We start from the raw sequence: 17009 nt of genomic DNA on the forward strand, positions 1-17009 counted from the left end.
AGTGCTCAGCGTGCTTTCCGCCCTGTATTTGTAGACATGAGCTTTCAGAACACAGGGGGACTCGGGGCCTTAGCAGAGTGACAGCCTGAATTCCAGTTGAAATGTGGCCTCTGCCTCTCGGGGCTGTCCTTTCCTCCTCTTGGTTCTCTGGAATCACCCAGGACTTTGCAAAGAGGCTGAAGTGTGACAGCACTCACACTCCTTGCTACAACCATTGCAGGCAAAGAGCAGATCTTGCTGCAGAAGGATTACGAGTCGGCGTCTCTGACCGAAGTCCGGGCTCTGCTGCGGAAGCACGAGGCATTCGAGAGCGACCTGGCGGCGCACCAGGACCGCGTGGAGCAGATCGCGGCCATCGCGCAGGAGCTCAAGTATGTGCTCTGTGTGGGTGCCAGTGCTGACATTGAGCCCTGGGTCCAAGCGAGGACTCGGTGGAGAGCTTCTCCAGGCGTTCCCAGGGAGGGGCAGGGGAGCTTGCCTTTCCTGTCCTGTCTTAGATGTATCAATAGAACCAAGCCAGGGGACCCTGTGATGGGATTGGTCCTGTTTTTATTTTTTAATTGAAATATAGTTGATTTACAGTGTTGTGTTTGTTAGTTTCAGATGTACAGCAAAGTGATTCAGTTACATATACATATATATATATATATATATATATATATATATATATATATATATACTTTTTCAGATTCTTTTCCCTTCTAGGTCATTACAAAATACTGAGTATAGTTCTCTGTGCTACACAGTAGGTTCTTGTTGACAACCCAATCAAAAAATGGGCAGAAGATCTAAATAGACATTTCTCCAAAGAAGACATACAGATGGCCAACAGGCACATGAAAAGATGCTCAACATTGCTAATTATTAAAGAAATGCAAATCAAAACTACAATGAGGTAGTAACTCATACCAGTCAAAATGGCCATCATCAAAACGTCTACAAATAATAAATGCTGGAGAGGGTGTGGAGAAAAGGGAACCCTCCTACACTGTTGGTGGGAATGTAAATTGGTGCAGCCACTATGGAAAACAGTATGGAGGTTCCTTAAAAAACTAAAAATGGAGTTGCCATATGATCCTGCAATCCCTGGGCATATTTCTGGAGAAAACTATAATTCAAAAAGATACATGTACCCCTGTGTTCATAGCAGCACTATTTACAGTAGCCAAGACATGGAAGCAACCTAAATGTCCATTGACAGATGAATGGATAAAGAAGATGTGGTACATAAATACAGTGGAATACTACTCAGCCATAAAAAAGAATGAAATAATGTCATTTGCAGGAACATGGGTGGACCTAGAGATTATCATACTAAGTGAAGAAGTGAAGTAAGCCAGACAGAGAAAGACAGATATCATATGATAACACTTATATGTGGAATCTAAAAAAAAAAAGTCTTTTTTAAAAATAAATTTATTTATTTTATTTGTTTACTTTTGGCTGTGTTGGGTCTTTGTTGCTGCGTGCAGGCGCAGGCTTTCTCTAGTTGCAGCGAGCGGGGGCTACTCTTGGTTGCAGTGCATGGGCTTCTCATTGCAGTGGTTTCTCTTGTTGCAGAGCATGGGCTCTAGGCACGTGGGCTTCAGTAGTTACGGCGCATGAGCTCAGTAGTTGTGGCTCGTGGGCTCAGTTTGTGGCGCACAGGCTTAGTTGCTCCACAGCATGTGGGATCTTCCCTGACCAGGGCTCGAACCCGTGTCCCCTGCATTGGCAGGTAGGTTCTTAACCACTGCACCACCAGGGAAGCCCTTTTTTTTTTTTTTTTTTTAAGAGATGCACTGACTTCCGCTCTGGTGCTTTGACTGTGGTAGCGTCCCTGTGTCCTCCCATCGGGCAGCACCCCCAGCCCCAGCACAGGCAGCTTCGTATCCAAGAGGATGAGAAACAAGTAACAGGACAGAGCACGGCTCGCAAAGGCGGCCTCACCCAGGCCTGGGTGCAGGAGACGGGACCACACTGCCCGCCCAGAAACCAAAAACAAGACACCTCTGAAGGAAGAAACATTAAGACCCCACTTTTCTTTGTCGTCAAATAAGTGCTATTTCATTTTCATGCTTTTTATTTTGTGGGAGGAGCTAGCATGAGGTTGAACCCAGGCTGGTTTACCCAGTGGGAGTTGTAGGTCCTGCTGGTCCAGGTAGTGCTGCTTCTGGCTGTGGCCACCCTCCAGGAGAGGGGCCTCCCTGCAGTGTTTCTAAGCTTTTTTTTTTTAAGACCCTTGCTTCTTTGTGATACATACAGAATTTTATTCCCTACTTCTCTGTCTCTCATTATAACTACGGATATATTTGCACAATTTTTAGAGCCTGTCACATAATGATAACTTTAAACAACCAATAATAAATGTTTATTATGATATGTTACATTTTAAGACCCCCAAGTTGCTCACTCTTAACCAGAGCAAATGCCTTAATTAACAGAGATGTCCTCTTTTAAGAGTATCTTCCTACTCGGCCTTGCCTAAATATATTCTTAATTATTTGTGGTCTTCATATCTAACTTGTTCACTGTGTTTGTGGCCTTATTCTTATTTCTCATGCTTCTTGCATGTTGGCCGTTTGGCTGCTTGTTAACAATTAAAAATAAAATAAGGGGGAGAAACTCAAGCAATTTAATGCTCTATCATAGCTCCTATAAGTAATTTGGAATGGTTTTAAGTGTTGCCCTTAAAATTTAAGTAATAATCTTATATTATTATTATTCTCGGTTATCCTCAATGCGTATTTCTTTACACAGTCAAGAGAGGAACCACAGAATTTAAAGCTGTGCTCATCTTACTGTTATTAGTCTCCCTTTCCTTTTTACCTTTTCTAAAATAACGAATGTGTTTGTGCAGTTCTTTTTTTGTGTGTGCAGTTCTTAAAGTACAAAAAATAAAAATAGGGCTTCTCTGGTAGCGCAATGGTTAAAAATCCGCCTGCCAATGCAGGGGACACGGGTTCGAGCCCTGGTCTGGGAAGATCCCACATGCCGCGGAACAACTAAGCCTGTGCACCACAGCTACTGAGCCTGCACTCTAGAGCCCGTGAGCCACAACTACTGAGCCTGCGTGCCGCAACTACTGAAGCCTGCGCGCCTAGAGCCCGTGCTTTGCAACAAGAGGAACCACCGCAATGAGAAGCCTGCTCACTGCAACGAAGAGTAGCCTCCGCTCACTGCAACTATAGAAAGCCCACGCGCAGCAGCGAAGACCCAATGCAGCCAAAAATAAATAAATAAATAAATTTATTAAAATAATAATAATTAATTAATAAATAAAAATAGTATGCACAGTTATGCAAACCCTAAGTCCTGAAAGCAAGTAGGTGTAGAGCTAGTACGTATGAATTAGAGAAGAGGGAAAAATGTACACCCTAAAGATAATCACGGAGAGATGAGTGTTCATGTCTCCATTGTGGATCAGCAGACAGTTCCTAGGTTTTTGTTTTTGAAATCTTTCTGTTCTTTAATAGTTGCATTTTGAAGGGCCATGGCCTTTTCACTTTGTATTCAAGGCTGTGCACAGTGCTGGTGTATTTTGGTTGGTTTTGGTTTTCTGGTTATAATAATAAGCACAGAATCTCAGTCCATCTCAATTAGTGAAGTGTGTGCATGTAGAAAGCTGCTCTTAAGAACTGGACAGGGTTTCATTAGGTGATAGGGAGCTTCTTACCCACTGAAATGACACTTGTCACAACTGTATGCATCTTTATTCAGTAACAGAAACAGTAACGTTCAATAAGGACAAGCTAATATCACTTAAGAGAAAAAACAAGTAATAAACAACCATTGCCTTCGTTTAGAGTTGGAAGAAGAAATAAACTTAAGCTTCAGGGAAATGGATTTGGATGGATAGGAGGGAATTTCCTAAAAGTCTCACCTTGGACCATTTTTGAAGAAGTCTCCTGAAGATGTCTTTAAACCTCCCTGAGTCTTGCTTTCATCTTAACTAAAAGGGTGATTACATTTTGTCCAGGATTCAAACTTTTTACCCCCAGAGATAATAGGTTAACCATCTAGCCCAGAACCTGCTTGAATGGTAAGTTCAAGTTACTTCACGTCACAAAGATCCCGTTAGGATGTACAGACGGGGCTGGAGAGGAAGAGGGACTACGGAGTGAGAAATCATTTTATTCCTGCTGTCACACGAATGGCATAAGACGAGTTGGAATCTTTGTCGGAAGAGGAAGGACTCTGTCCTGCCAGGCTCAGCGTCCCAGTGCCCCTCCTGGACGTGGTGCTCCATCCAGCCCCGTGCCCTTTGAGAGCAGCCAAGGACACAGTGGCGTGCAAGCTGATCCCTCCCTCCCTCCCTCCCTCCCTCATGACTCATTTGATGTTCCCATCACCGTGGCTTCAGCACAGCCCCTGGGACTGTCCTCCAGGTCAGATACTTGGCTTCATTTACAGGTACATCACCACTTAAAAATAATGCACTCCGGAGGCCTGGCCAAGAAAACAAAGGGAGCATAGAGTTAGCCTGAGGTGTCGAGAAGACAGCGTTTCTCTCTGTTTAGAAATCTGTTGACCACCAAGAGTTTTACTACTTCTTCTCGTGATGTAAGGGAATAGTGATCATGTTTGTGATGGTGATGATGAACAAAACCCTGAAATACCCTGCCAGTTCCCTATCAGATCTTTTTTTAATTATCATCTGTTTATTTTGAGCCCATGTCCACTTTTCTTCACGTCATCTGGGAAAGTCAATCTTTTTTTCCCTTCTGATAGTGAACTGGACTATCACGATGCTGTGAACATCAATGATCGGTGCCAGAAAATCTGTGACCAGTGGGACAGGCTGGGAACACTCACTCAGAAGAGGAGAGAGGCCCTGGAGGTGAGTCTCCAAGCCACCTGCTGGCACAGAATCTTTTAATAGGGGCTCTTTCAGTAAGTCACTGTTACTAACTTTGTTTTTCTGTGGTATGGTGTGTATAAATCGAAACATTATCTAGTGAGAGGAGCTTCTACAGAGAACATGAAAAGTAGGAGAAAGAGGGAAATGGAAAGTTGGTAGTTTTGTACTGTAATTTATCCATACAGCAGTGACGCATCCTTTTGAATTAAAGAAACAAAAGTCCAGTAGTAATGAGATAACGGTATAAACTCATTTTGTGTGAAGTAGTAATGGCAGTTAATTCCCCAGAGTCCTGATCTGAGAGTAAATTGAGCCATGAATGAAGTCAGGAAATCAGGAGGAACGGAAGTTGAGATGTGCAAAGGGAAAATGGCAACACATGTTGAAGTAAGGCAAAACGGATATGAAACAGAATCAGGATGAATTTGGCCTTGTTCAAGTATAAGGCTTGGAGAAACAGCTGGTTTTTAGCTGAAACTCATCGTCTCTCACCACGGAAGACTCAGACGACATGACAGAAAGAAGCAGTTAGCAGTTTTCTGAGTCTTTTCACCCTGACTCTGATGAAACTTTTTTTTTTTTTTTTTTTTTTTTTTGCTGTACGCGGGCCTCTCACTGCTGTGGCCTCTCCCGTTGCGGAGCACAGGCTCCGGACACACAGGCTCCGCGGCCATGGCTCGTGGGCCCAGCCGCTCCGCGGCATGTGGGATCCTCCGGGATCGGGGCACGAACCCGTGTCCCCTGCATTGGCAGGCGGACTCTCAACCACTGCGCCACCAGGGAAGCCCCTGATGAAACTTTTAACACATGTGATACCAAGCTTCCTGGATGCCAACCAGCTGTTAACATATCCACCTAAAGAAAAAGGCTGAGAGAAAGGAAGGACCAGGCATATAACAGAGACAGCTCAAATGTTTTAGAACAGGAGGAAAAATGAATCTAATTATGGAAGACTTGAAGACACCAGATGCTTCCGTACCAGCTCCCCATCCTCTCTGCCATAGGAAATGCGTAGTACCATTCTCGGTGGCTTGAAGCCTTGTGCTTTCATATGCTCAGAAAGGCAAAGAGGGTCTCTGTGTGAAATCCTGAATGAGGATTTAAGAATATGGAACTGTAGTTCCTTCTGTCTTCTCTAGGCAACTTTTGGGAAAGGCACACTGTTGATTATAAAATGAGGAAGATACCGTGAATTTTCTGTGAACCAGCACGGTTAGGGAATCAGGTCCTATAACTTACAAAGTACTGCTTTAGCTGAAAAGCAAGTGCCTATATACCCTATGTGGATTCTCAGTTTTCAAAAGAGTAGCATGTGGTAGAGTATTTTAAATACTTTCAGAACAGTGTGACTCTGGATGTTGTTAAATCCATCTCTGATTCAGAAGGCACTTCGGAGACCTGCAGGGCTCAGCCTAATCATTTGAACATCAGTTAATCTTTTGTATACACAAGCTAATGATGAGAGGATTGTGACCATCAAAACGTCAGATAATAGTTTACTGCTCTGGAGTGCACACCTTTACATGTTCAGAGAATTTTTATGATTTAACCTATGATAACACTGGTTTCTATTTGATCTCCAGAGAACTGAAAAATTGCTGGAAACCATTGACCAGCTTCACCTGGAGTTTGCCAAGAGAGCTGCTCCTTTCAACAACTGGATGGAAGGCGCCATGGAGGATCTGCAAGACATGTTCATTGTCCACAGCATTGAGGAAATCCAGGTAACTGAAGCCAGCTCTGTGCTCTCACTGTACCAGAAATGAATTGTAATTTTAAAAACTTAGAGTTCTCTTTTTGGTTTTGTTTCATTTTTTAACTTAAAAAAAATGTGGTTAGAAAACCCATATTACCCTTTGGCCTTTAGCTTAAAAATGTGTATACTACTCTTTAATGCAACTAAATTAACATCAGCCAGATAATGGTGACTACATCTAAAAGGGTCTGTTCTTTAAAATGGAATGTGGAATCATATGAGCAAAATAGACATATGCTCTTGGAGTTAGTCACAGCAAGTTATGAGTTTATTGGCTGCTGAGTTAACTACTTTGCAAATGTTTGCATATTACCCTTCATTAAGATCTATAGGGTTTTGCCAGATCATAAAGCATAAGAAGCCACAAATCAGTACCCTCTGCTTCCCACCATCCAAAATGTTCTGCTTTTTATTTTTGCTGGAGCTTCAGATTGTAAATAAGACCTCTTAAGTGATCGAGTTAGGGAGGAGCGTTCCTCTCCAATAGCCAGGACCCAATATATTAGAGACCATTGTATACTGAATTTGACGTATAATGGAATATAGAGAAAATACTTTTAGATTCTCTTTTTTCTGTAAAATAGATAGGTCATCGAAAAGAATCCAAATGTAAAGGAAATACTGAAGGTTGGGATTTGAACCCATATCTCCCTGCCAAGGAGCATTCTAGAAGGGTTTGCACCGGGGTGTAAGAGGAAAGAAATTTGTTGAACATTGCCTTTGTCTTCTGAAAGAGGCTGTGATGGTGTTTCTTGCGTAGACTCTTAAGCAGAGGTTGGCAACCTAAAACCATTTATTTTTGGAATAAATGAGATGTCTATGCCTTGGAAGCCGTACTTGACGCATGAAGTAGTTTCTCTGTTTAGTGAAAGGTGTGCTAGCAGATGATCTGTTGTAGCATCTGAACTGAGTGTTAGCTTCGCCCTGGAAGGTGGTCCACGTGGCACCTTCCTACAGCTGGGTATAAAGGGCTGCTGTCTTATACTTTAGGGTCCAAGGGTATAGGGTTGTAAGTGGAGGTTTTATAAAGCCTGAGGGGAAGGAGTTGGTTTCTGTGGCCTTTTCTTTTGGAGAGAGGGATGTACTTCCAGGTGATCTTTAGCTATAGAGGCAGCAAATGTGAGGTTCTTTTCTTGAGCTATAGGTAAACCTGGTCATTAGAAAGGGCAGCTAATTTAAGTTCTTTTTTTTTAAGTGTTACTGGGACACAGCCACACATTTTTTTTTTTTTTTTTTTTTTGGCTGTGTTGGGTCTTCGTTGCTGTGCGCGGACTTCCTCTAGTTGCGGCGAGCGGGGGCTGTTCTTTGTTGTGGTGCGCAGGCTTCTCATCGCGGTGGCTTCTCTTGTTGCGGAGCACAGACTCTAGGCGTACAGGCTTCAGTAGTTGTGGCACACAGGCTCAGTAGTTGTGGCTCGCGGGCTCTAGAGCGCAGGCTCAGTAGTTGTGGCGCACGGGCTTAGTTGCTCTGCAGCATGTGAGATCTTCCCGGACCAGGGCTCGAACCCGTTTCCCCTGCATTGGCAGGTGGATTCTTAACTACTGCCCCACCAGGGAAGCCCTGATTTAAGTTCTGTATGTCAGTGGCGAGTAAGACCTAAACAATAGCTGGGGATCATATATGATGAAATCAAACATAATTTTTAAAAAAGAAAACAGTTATTTTTTGAAGACTTTGGATTAATAGCCACCACGGAGTCATCAGGAGATCTTTTTTTCCCTTTTCGAGGAACTTGACTTTTGTGCACCAGATAGCTTTTCTAAGACATCCAGAATTTGTCTTCCACCGGAGATTCCCGCAGTTATAAAGTCATTTATATGCGTGCTGAAGGGAACAGCAAGCCTATAAAATTCACACTGAAGTAAGTCGGGTTTTCTCCGCTCTGTCTCTGGCTTAGAGCTTGATCACCGCCCACGAGCAGTTCAAGGCCACGCTGCCTGAGGCCGACGGCGAGCGGCAGTCTATCCTGGCCATCCAGAACGAGGTGGAGAAGGTGATCCAGAGCTACAGCATCAGGATCAGCTCGAGCAACCCCTTTAGCACTGTCACCGTGGATGAGATCCGGTCCAAGTGGGACAAGGTGAGCGACTGAGCGGAGAGGGGGCGAGGCTGACATTCTCGAAGCCGAGGTGGAGGGAAGAGGTGAAGCCCTGGGAGAGTTAGAGTGAGTGCGTGACTCTATTGCCTCACGATCAGGGTTGTCTTCACAGACATGTTAAAAGAGAAACTGAGGCATAGTAACAAATTTTAAGTGTTTGAGCAAAAATCAATTCGAATTGGGCAGCATCCAGTCTAGCAGGCAGAAAGGGACTCCAAGGAGCTGAAAAAAATGAAAGGCTTTTATAGGCAGAAGGGAGTAGGAACAGGGAAGTTATCTGGCCAAAAAGAAGCGGATTGGTTATTGCAGAGTTACTTTCCTTTTGGGGAGGGAAGGGGTCTACCCAGATGAATGATTGACTAAGATTCCGTTTCTGGGAGAGTGGAAACTGTAATTAAGTTAAGTCTTGGTCTGGTGGAGTGGGATTTAGCACTCGACTCTATTTTGGGCCTGTTGTTTCTAACAGATGAAATATGTTATACTCTTAAATACCATTCAGCAGCTTCTGTGATTTGTAAGGAAAGAAAGTAGAAATGATTGTCCTTAAGGAAAACCTTTTCAATGTTCGCAAACTCAGTACAGGTTATGATACTAATACCGTAAAGGAAACTATTTTTAAAACCCCAACTGAAAATTTGATGGAATCGGCTTGCCTCTAGTACTTCATTAAAGAAGTTTTAGAATACGGGATAGACATGTCCCAAGTGTGTGTGAATTTTAAATGCGGGAAAATTACTTAGAAAACTCTCTGGGGAACCAAAGGACTTCCTGCTAATTTGCTGCCTCTTATATTTTGGGAAACCATACAGATTTAATTATAGTCCAATGAGATCATTTGAGCCTTTTTGTCTCATTCTTAAGAAAGATTTATTTTCATGTTTAAGTTGAGGCACGATCATCTTAGTATGCTACTACATAGTCTTTAAGAAGTCCACCACGTGCATTTGAGGTGGCTTGCTATAAAAACAAACATTCAGCAATCGTTTAGTTATAAACGATGCAAAGAGGAAAAAAAAACAGGTATGGGAAAGAGAGTGTTCATCTGAGAGACCATAATTAGTTACTGTGTTTGACCTTAAAATTAGCTCTGTTCTTCTGACAGCCAGAGTGAAGAGGGAAATGTGTTGAGCTAAGTAGTTTCCTTGGAAAAAAAAAGGGAAATGTGTCATAAAGTGAGACAAACTTTTCTCTTGTCACTAAGTTATAAAGCAAAATTTGCCAGAGGGAGTTTTGTAAAAGGGACATTGAATAATGTCTTTAGCAGCAGTTTTGCCAACACACAGAAAAGCCTTCTTGAAGTAGCTCTTTTGTCTGCGGATTCAAAAAGAACTGAGACATAGCATTAAAGTGTAAATCACAGGGTACAAATGGAATGGAAAAGATGTAGGTGGGGTAGGATACTTTCCTGTGGTCCAACATCATATAGGACTGAGCTCCTGAAACTGGCAGGTATTCTCAACTTTTTTGTGTCTTGGATCCACTTGGTAGTCAGGGAAGCCCATGGATCCCTTCTGATAATCATATGTGTAAATTCATAAAAAAATATTTAAGGTTACAAAGGCAATAAATTACATTAAAATAGTTATTAAAATATATTATATATATATATATATGTATAACTTAATCACTTTGCTGTACACCTGAAACTAACACAACACTGTAAGTCAATGGTACTTCGATAAAAAATAAATTTTAATGAAAGGCTATATATATATATATATATATATATATATATATATATATATATATATAAAGTTGGGATATAGTAATGTATGTGCTTCTTTACTACCACATTTTAAACCATGATCTAATAGCAAGTCTAATAATTGTGAGTAGTGATGAGTGTATATGATAATTTGAGAGGCAGGGAGTAACTAATGTATATGAGAATGTCTGTGATTTCTATTGTGATAAAGTCACAGTGGATTTGGTGCCCGCATTCATAATCAAAGGAAATGCTCATTTTCCATTAGGGGTGGTGAAAATAAGGATGCCAGTTTTCCCTCATTCAAGTTCACAAATTCTCTGCACCCTGGACCCAGCTCCCTGCAGGGTTGGTACTGCAGGCCAAGAGCCCCTGGCTAGAGGAACGGTCAGTGTCCCTCTTGCAGACTTAGCCAGTCTTTCAGCAGGCAGTGGAGGGACTGGGTGGCAGTCGAGGCTAGACTGAGCTCTTCCTCTAGTCCCTAAAGTAGGGATCCCACTCCCCTTCCCCTCCCTACCTCCTCTCCCCTCCCCTCGCTCTCCCTCCCTCTCTCTCTGCTCCCACCCCTGCCCTTCAGCCAACACCACCGATCTTGGTCCCTCCTCCTGGACCACAGCTGGCCTCTAACCCCTGTTGCCCTTGAACCCTGGCAGGTGAAGCAGCTCGTGCCCATCCGGGACCAGTCGCTGCAGGAGGAGCTGGCCCGCCAGCATGCCAACGAGCGTCTGCGGCGCCAGTTTGCCGCACAGGCCAATGCCATTGGGCCCTGGATCCAGAACAAGATGGAGGTGGGTTAGTGCCCTTCAGAGGGAGCTTGTCACAGCCTCCAAATCGGTCCCTGAGCTGACAGGACGACCCGTCTCCACTCAGTGCCGTGAGAGCACCATCCAGGTCGCCATGGGCCTTACTCTTGATGGCCCCTGGGCTCTTGCAGCCTGGGCGCCCATGAGCATCAGTGCGGGGTGGGGGGCAGGGAGGGCACCTGTGCACCAAAGTTGAGGCTGTTCTTGCTGCCATCCATTCATTCTGTCCTTAAGAACGGTGACAGGGCTCTTTCTCAGTTTTCAGCCTCTGCAGGACCTAGAGTTTTTAACAGTCCATCCCTAATGAGTCACAAATACTTGGCATTTTCAGAACATTCAGGGAAAAGTAATCTTTGAATGACACTGATTGCTGGGTTCATTTTATCACCAAGAACAGCCAAGAGACATTTATTGGCCTATTTATTCTTCTCCCAGCCTCTCTTTTGGTGATAAAATGTTAACTTTTTTCTTAAGAGGAGGACATCTAAAAATCTAGGAAATTCTTTTGATCAGTGATGAAGCATCCAGTGGTCTGAAATCTCCCTGGCAGCTGCATTCATGCAGACCATCCCCTGGCCTCCTTCAGAAGAGGCAGGTCCAGCCTGGGGAGGCTTCTGTGTTCACTGGAAGAGGCCTAAATGGCTCCTTTCTTACCCATCTTGCTTTGCTTTTATGGATCTTGGTGGTTTTGTTTTGTTTTTTCCCCATTCTCTAGACAGACTAGAAATAGAGCTTGCTTCATGCTGCGGTACTAACCTGTTTCCTACTTTATCTGAAAAAGCAAGTGCCTCTAGCTGCCGCCTCATGCCGGCATAGCATTGGAAGCAGAAGCAGGAAGGCCCCCATAGTAACTTGAGAGGCCGGCTCACCTTGTTTTCTTCTCCTGTTCATGCCTCCACCAGGAGATTGCCCGGAGCTCCATCCAGATCACGGGAGCCCTGGAGGACCAGATGAATCAGCTGAAGCAGTACGAGCACAACATCATTAACTACAAGAACAACATCGACAAGCTGGAAGGCGACCATCAGCTCATCCAGGAGGCCCTGGTCTTTGACAACAAGCACACTAATTACACCATGGAGGTACAGCCGCCACACAGGCCTGCGGTGCTCTGGTTTCTGGTTGTGACCACTTCACCTTCTCAGGGTGTTTTCCTCCCACGTTTGTCTGCATCTGTTCCTGTTTTGTTCTCTAAGTATGAAAGGGATCATCAAACCTTTCCTGTTACTGTATGTGAAAAAGCCTTGTGAACTAGACCAAGTGCTACATAGTTGTTAATTATCATCACCATCCTCAGCAACTTTATCATGATTATTATCACAACGATGAATTCATTGCACTGCTTTGGAGAGACTAACTGAAATTGGACTATTACGTTTCGGCCAGTTTGACCCAATTTGATCTTACAAATTGGCCAGTGGGTATAATCCAGGGCCCGTCCTGCTATTTGGTAAACGCTAATGACAAATAATACACTGTACATTGTATATTTTATCTCCACAGTGCCAGCTGTCACGGCTAGAACCCTGGTCTCATTTCTGAGTATTTCCCACTATAGAATCTCGAAAAAAGTGGAAAAGTAGAATTAAAAAAAAAAAAGCATAGGGAAGCCCTACTTATCTCCCTTTGGGTTGACTCTCTTGTTATGAAAGTGAGGAGGCAAAGCGAGAGAGAGGCATGGACATATATACACTACCAAACGTAAGATAGATAGCTAGTGGGAAGCAGCCGCATAGCACAGGGAGATCAGCTCAGTGCTTTGTGACCACCTAGAGGGGTGGGATAGGGAGGGTGGGAGGGAGATGCAAGAGGGAGGGGATATGGGGATATATGTATACATATAGCTGATTCACTTTGTTATAAAGCAGAAACTAACACACCATTGTAAAGCAATTATACTCCAAAAAAGATGTTAAAAAAAAAATGAGGCAAGATTGACCTGCTGGGAGGACCTGGAGCTGATCGTTTGCTGTTTCCCTCGGTAGCACATTCGTGTGGGCTGGGAGCTGCTGCTGACGACCATTGCCAGAACCATCAACGAAGTGGAGACCCAGATGCTGATGAGAGATGCGAAGGGCATCACCCAAGAGCAGATGAATGAGTTCAGAGCCTCCTTCAACCACTTCGACAGGGTACCTCACTCCCTCTAGTTATTTGAAAGGCACCACTGGGGACATCAAAAGATGTATTTGAAATAATATTCATGCTATTATTTTAAGTTTAATGCCCTTAAACGTTATGGGGAAACAGGATGATTAAGGCCAAAGGAAAAGAGCCTCTGAAATGAAGTGTGCTAAGCTCTGGTGTCGCTCCAGGTGACACAAAGTCTAGGTCTGTGGGCTGTTTTATACAGAGCACTTAGCGAATAACTTTGTAGTTGGGAGCAACACTAGATTTGTTCTAAGTGAAAGTGTATCCTTAACAAAATGTGGTTTTGGGATTTAGGACATTTTCTAAGTACTTAAATACAGAGCTGTAATGAACTTTTCCTGATTAACTATTGAGGTGAAGCACCTGATGAAAATTAGCCTACTCTTTTGCCATAAAATTTAATTTTCTTTTTTAATTAACAAAATTGATTCATGGAATGTTGAAGGAAAATGCACCAACAAAATGGTGATCATATAAAAAGTTAAGTGCAGCTCTTAAAATATTATCTAGTATTTTGATTTGAATACAATTGAGTAAAACCAGTTCTTCAGAAGAAAATGCCCAGTTTGCTTATCATCTAGTTAAAAGTGACTCCTAAGGCCACATTCCATTTGTTAAAAGATCCGTAACAAAGTAAGTATATTTCATTACTTTGCTTGGGACCCTGTTTATGGTTTACAGATATCAGTTAAATGGTTCTTAAAATGCCTCTGCTCTAGACCAGCCATATTCAGGCCTATCAAAGAGTTCAGAAAGTAGACTTCTGATCAGGGAGCTGAGGCGTAAATAAAGAATTATACACAGAGTTGGACATTAAAGTTAGCTTGGCTTCAGCACAACTGTACTGTACAAAACATGCTGTAACACTGACCTGACTTCCTTCAGGTTGAGTCATTTTCCTCCCGTGGAGGGAAATAATTGATCATCGTTCCTACACACATCCACCCAGGCTTATGCGAAGACAGCCCTCAATCGTTTGGGCCACCTCATAGGAAAAAAACCCCAAATTTATTTGAATCTAGGATAACGAGACTGTCTTTTGCAACAAAAGTTCAAAGGCAGACAATGCAGAACCTGCCAAGTTTAAAAGTTTAAATTAAGGATTTTTGTGTCTTGGAGGGACATGGGCCTGAGAGTAGCTGTGGGGTAACTTTCCAGTGTGAGTCCTAGCCATGCTTTAATCTTTGGGGGAATTTTACAAGTGAGGACTGCCTGGGGCCGCGAGAGCGTGAGGATTTCTCAGAACACTTAGAGTGTGTTGGGCCATCGGTGGGTGGCAGTGGGCAGCTCCTGACGAAGTCATTTTCACTGGCACTGGGTAGTCCCTCCTGCTTTCTTGAATGTGTGGGTCTCCTTTCATTTTTGACTGCTGTTTACCCTCCTTTCCTCCTTTTTCCTTTTTAAGAAATTATTTTCTAACATCCCTGTGTCGGGTCTGTCCGTCCTCTAAGTCAGTGATGACATTTACAAATTATTTGGCAAATCTCAAAGTGTCCCTTCTTGTATTGGATTTTGTTCCCTGGTCAAGTAGAGTTTTTTATTTTGCCTCTAACTGTCAACTTCTTTTTATTTATTTATTTATTTATATAATTTATTTGGCTGCGTTGGGTCTTCGTTGCTGCGCGTGGGCTTTCTCTAGTTGCGGCGAGCAGGGTCTACTCTTCATTGCGGTGTGCGGGCTTCTCACTGCGGTTGCTTCTCTTGTGGTGGAGGACGGGCTCTTGGCATGTGGGCTTCCATAGTTGTACCACGCAAGCTCAGTAGTTGTGGCTCGCGGGCTCTGGAACGCAGGGTCAGTAGTTGTGGCGCACGGGCTTAGTTGCTCCGCAGCATGTGGGATCTTCCCTGCCCAGGGCTCAAACCTGTGTCCCCTGCATTGGCAGGCGGATTCTTAACCACTGCTCCACCAGGGAAGCCCTCAGCTTCTTTGTTCTTTGTATTTGTCGGCAGAGGAAGAATGGCCTGATGGATCATGAGGATTTCAGAGCCTGCCTGATCTCCATGGGTTATGACTTGGTAAGACAGAAGTTGAAAATTTTACTACCATGTGATATTCTCTTTAGCTTAGATTTGTATTATAGGAGACAACTGCCTTAAACTATGGCAGCTCATTTGGGGTTCGTTGACTTACATTGTCTAGGGTAACATTTTTGAAAGTTTGCCTGGTACCATATAAAAATAACTTCACAGAGCCAGAACATATATTTTCATTCAGTCATTGGTCAGCTGGTTTTTTTCTAGTGAAGGAAGAGAACATAAACTTCCCTGATGATTTTTAAACAGCTTTAACTGAGAGATAATTCACATACCATACAATTCACCCATTGAGCGTATACACTTCAGTGTCTTTTCCTGCCGATTTTTAAAGTATTTTTTTCCTCTAGTATTTTAGAAGGTAAAAAGTTTTTAGTAAAAATCAGCTAAGAAATCTTACATTTCCCTGTGGGCTGTGAGTGTGCCCTTATAACCTCACTTCTCTATTACCTGCTAATGTGTAATGTTGAACATGAGCTGCTTTGATTCCTCTCAGAACTGTCAAATAAGCATCATGAGAACCCTCCTCTGACCTGCCTTCTCTTTTGCAGTATTATTCTCAACTGTAGTCTGAGAAAAGGCCTAACCCTCTTTGAATTCCTCTTCCATAACTATATTCAGTCCCAACGGCAACATGGGTTAGAGAGAGGAAGGAATTCTGACATTCAGGAGCTTCTGGGTTGATGCTACAGCAACGTTTAAAAATCATTTGACGGCAGTAAACTTAAGTCACCCATAAGGGGAATCTGTTCCAAAAATGGAAGGGAAGTGCAGGGAATATGTAAGTTTTCAAGCAAAAAGGAACTTGCATGCCAACAGGTAAAAACAGGAGAACGGCACTGCTGGGAGTTGTGTATGGTTGAAGTAAATGTTTCTTTGCAACCTTGCCTCAGGGTGAAGCTGAGTTTGCCCGCATCATGACCCTGGTGGATCCCAACGGGCAGGGCACCGTCACCTTCCAATCCTTCATTGACTTCATGACCAGAGAGACGGCCGACACCGACACCGCCGAGCAGGTCATCGCCTCCTTCCGAATCCTGGCTTCCGACAAGGTCTGCATGGACATGTTTTCTTCTGCTTTTGTGACGGCCCACTGCTTCATTCTAATAAAAAAAGGAAACAGCATTGCAAATAATAACCATTTTGATGTGTTGCATTTTGTATCACAACAGCACTGAATTCAGAAATCATGTAAACATAACAGTGATGCACCCAGAATAGGTTAAACACAGACATTCTGTCCTGGCATTTGTGCTTGTCCTTACGGGGAGTTTTATAGAAGGAACCAAGAGTATGTATTTTGCAGTTTTTTGTGTGTTTTTCTGGTTCGACCCTACTTCACATTCTGGGTTGGTAGATATGACTCTGAAAGAAGGAACAATGCAATTCAAGTGTTATAAAACTGAGAACCTTCTCTCAAGGATCAATGACCCTGACACTGTGCCCCGCCCCTGGAGCAAAGTTAAATAGAGCCATTCATTCATTTAAAAAATTGGCTACTTTTTCATTATCTGAAGCCTAGAAATTAAGTAGGAGTTTAATTGCAAGTACAGAATTTTCAAATCTCTTTCCCAAAACAATATAAAAACATCTCAGTATGTATAAACTCAATTTGGGCCGTG

General features: G+C 43.2%; 1 protein-coding gene and 1 long non-coding RNA gene across 7 annotated transcripts in view; one reads left to right on the forward strand and one right to left on the reverse strand.

The window, feature by feature from the left end:
* Nucleotides 1-17009, forward strand: part of ACTN2 (actinin alpha 2) — a 78984-nt gene that overhangs the window by 58500 nt on the left and 3475 nt on the right. For 5 of the 6 annotated variants that reach the window (XM_081249376.1, XM_081249378.1, XM_081249379.1 and 2 more), the window contains 9 exons: nt 221-371; nt 4711-4819; nt 6424-6564; nt 8494-8676; nt 11053-11187; nt 12105-12284; nt 13188-13334; nt 15304-15369; nt 16281-16439. In XM_081249376.1, coding sequence (XP_081105502.1) covers nt 221-371; nt 4711-4819; nt 6424-6564; nt 8494-8676; nt 11053-11187; nt 12105-12284; nt 13188-13334; nt 15304-15369; nt 16281-16439 — 1271 coding nt within the window. Of the gene's footprint in view, nt 1-220; nt 372-4710; nt 4820-6423; nt 6565-8493; nt 8677-10667; nt 10827-11052; nt 11188-12104; nt 12285-13187; nt 13335-15303; nt 15370-16280; nt 16440-17009 lie in introns of those variants that run through there. The other variant, XM_081249381.1, reaches the window with a different exon arrangement.
* The window catches only part of LOC308625347, a 262666-nt gene continuing 251063 nt past the window's right edge, over nt 5407-17009 (reverse strand). Inside the window, exon 2 of the long non-coding RNA XR_014017085.1 lies at nt 5407-5628. This is a non-coding gene — a long non-coding RNA (uncharacterized lncRNA). The remainder of the gene's footprint in view (nt 5629-17009) is intronic.

Source organism: Mesoplodon bidens (assembly GCF_964165515.1).
Source record: "Mesoplodon bidens genome assembly, chromosome: 1".
Lineage (NCBI taxonomy): Eukaryota > Metazoa > Chordata > Mammalia > Artiodactyla > Ziphiidae > Mesoplodon > Mesoplodon bidens.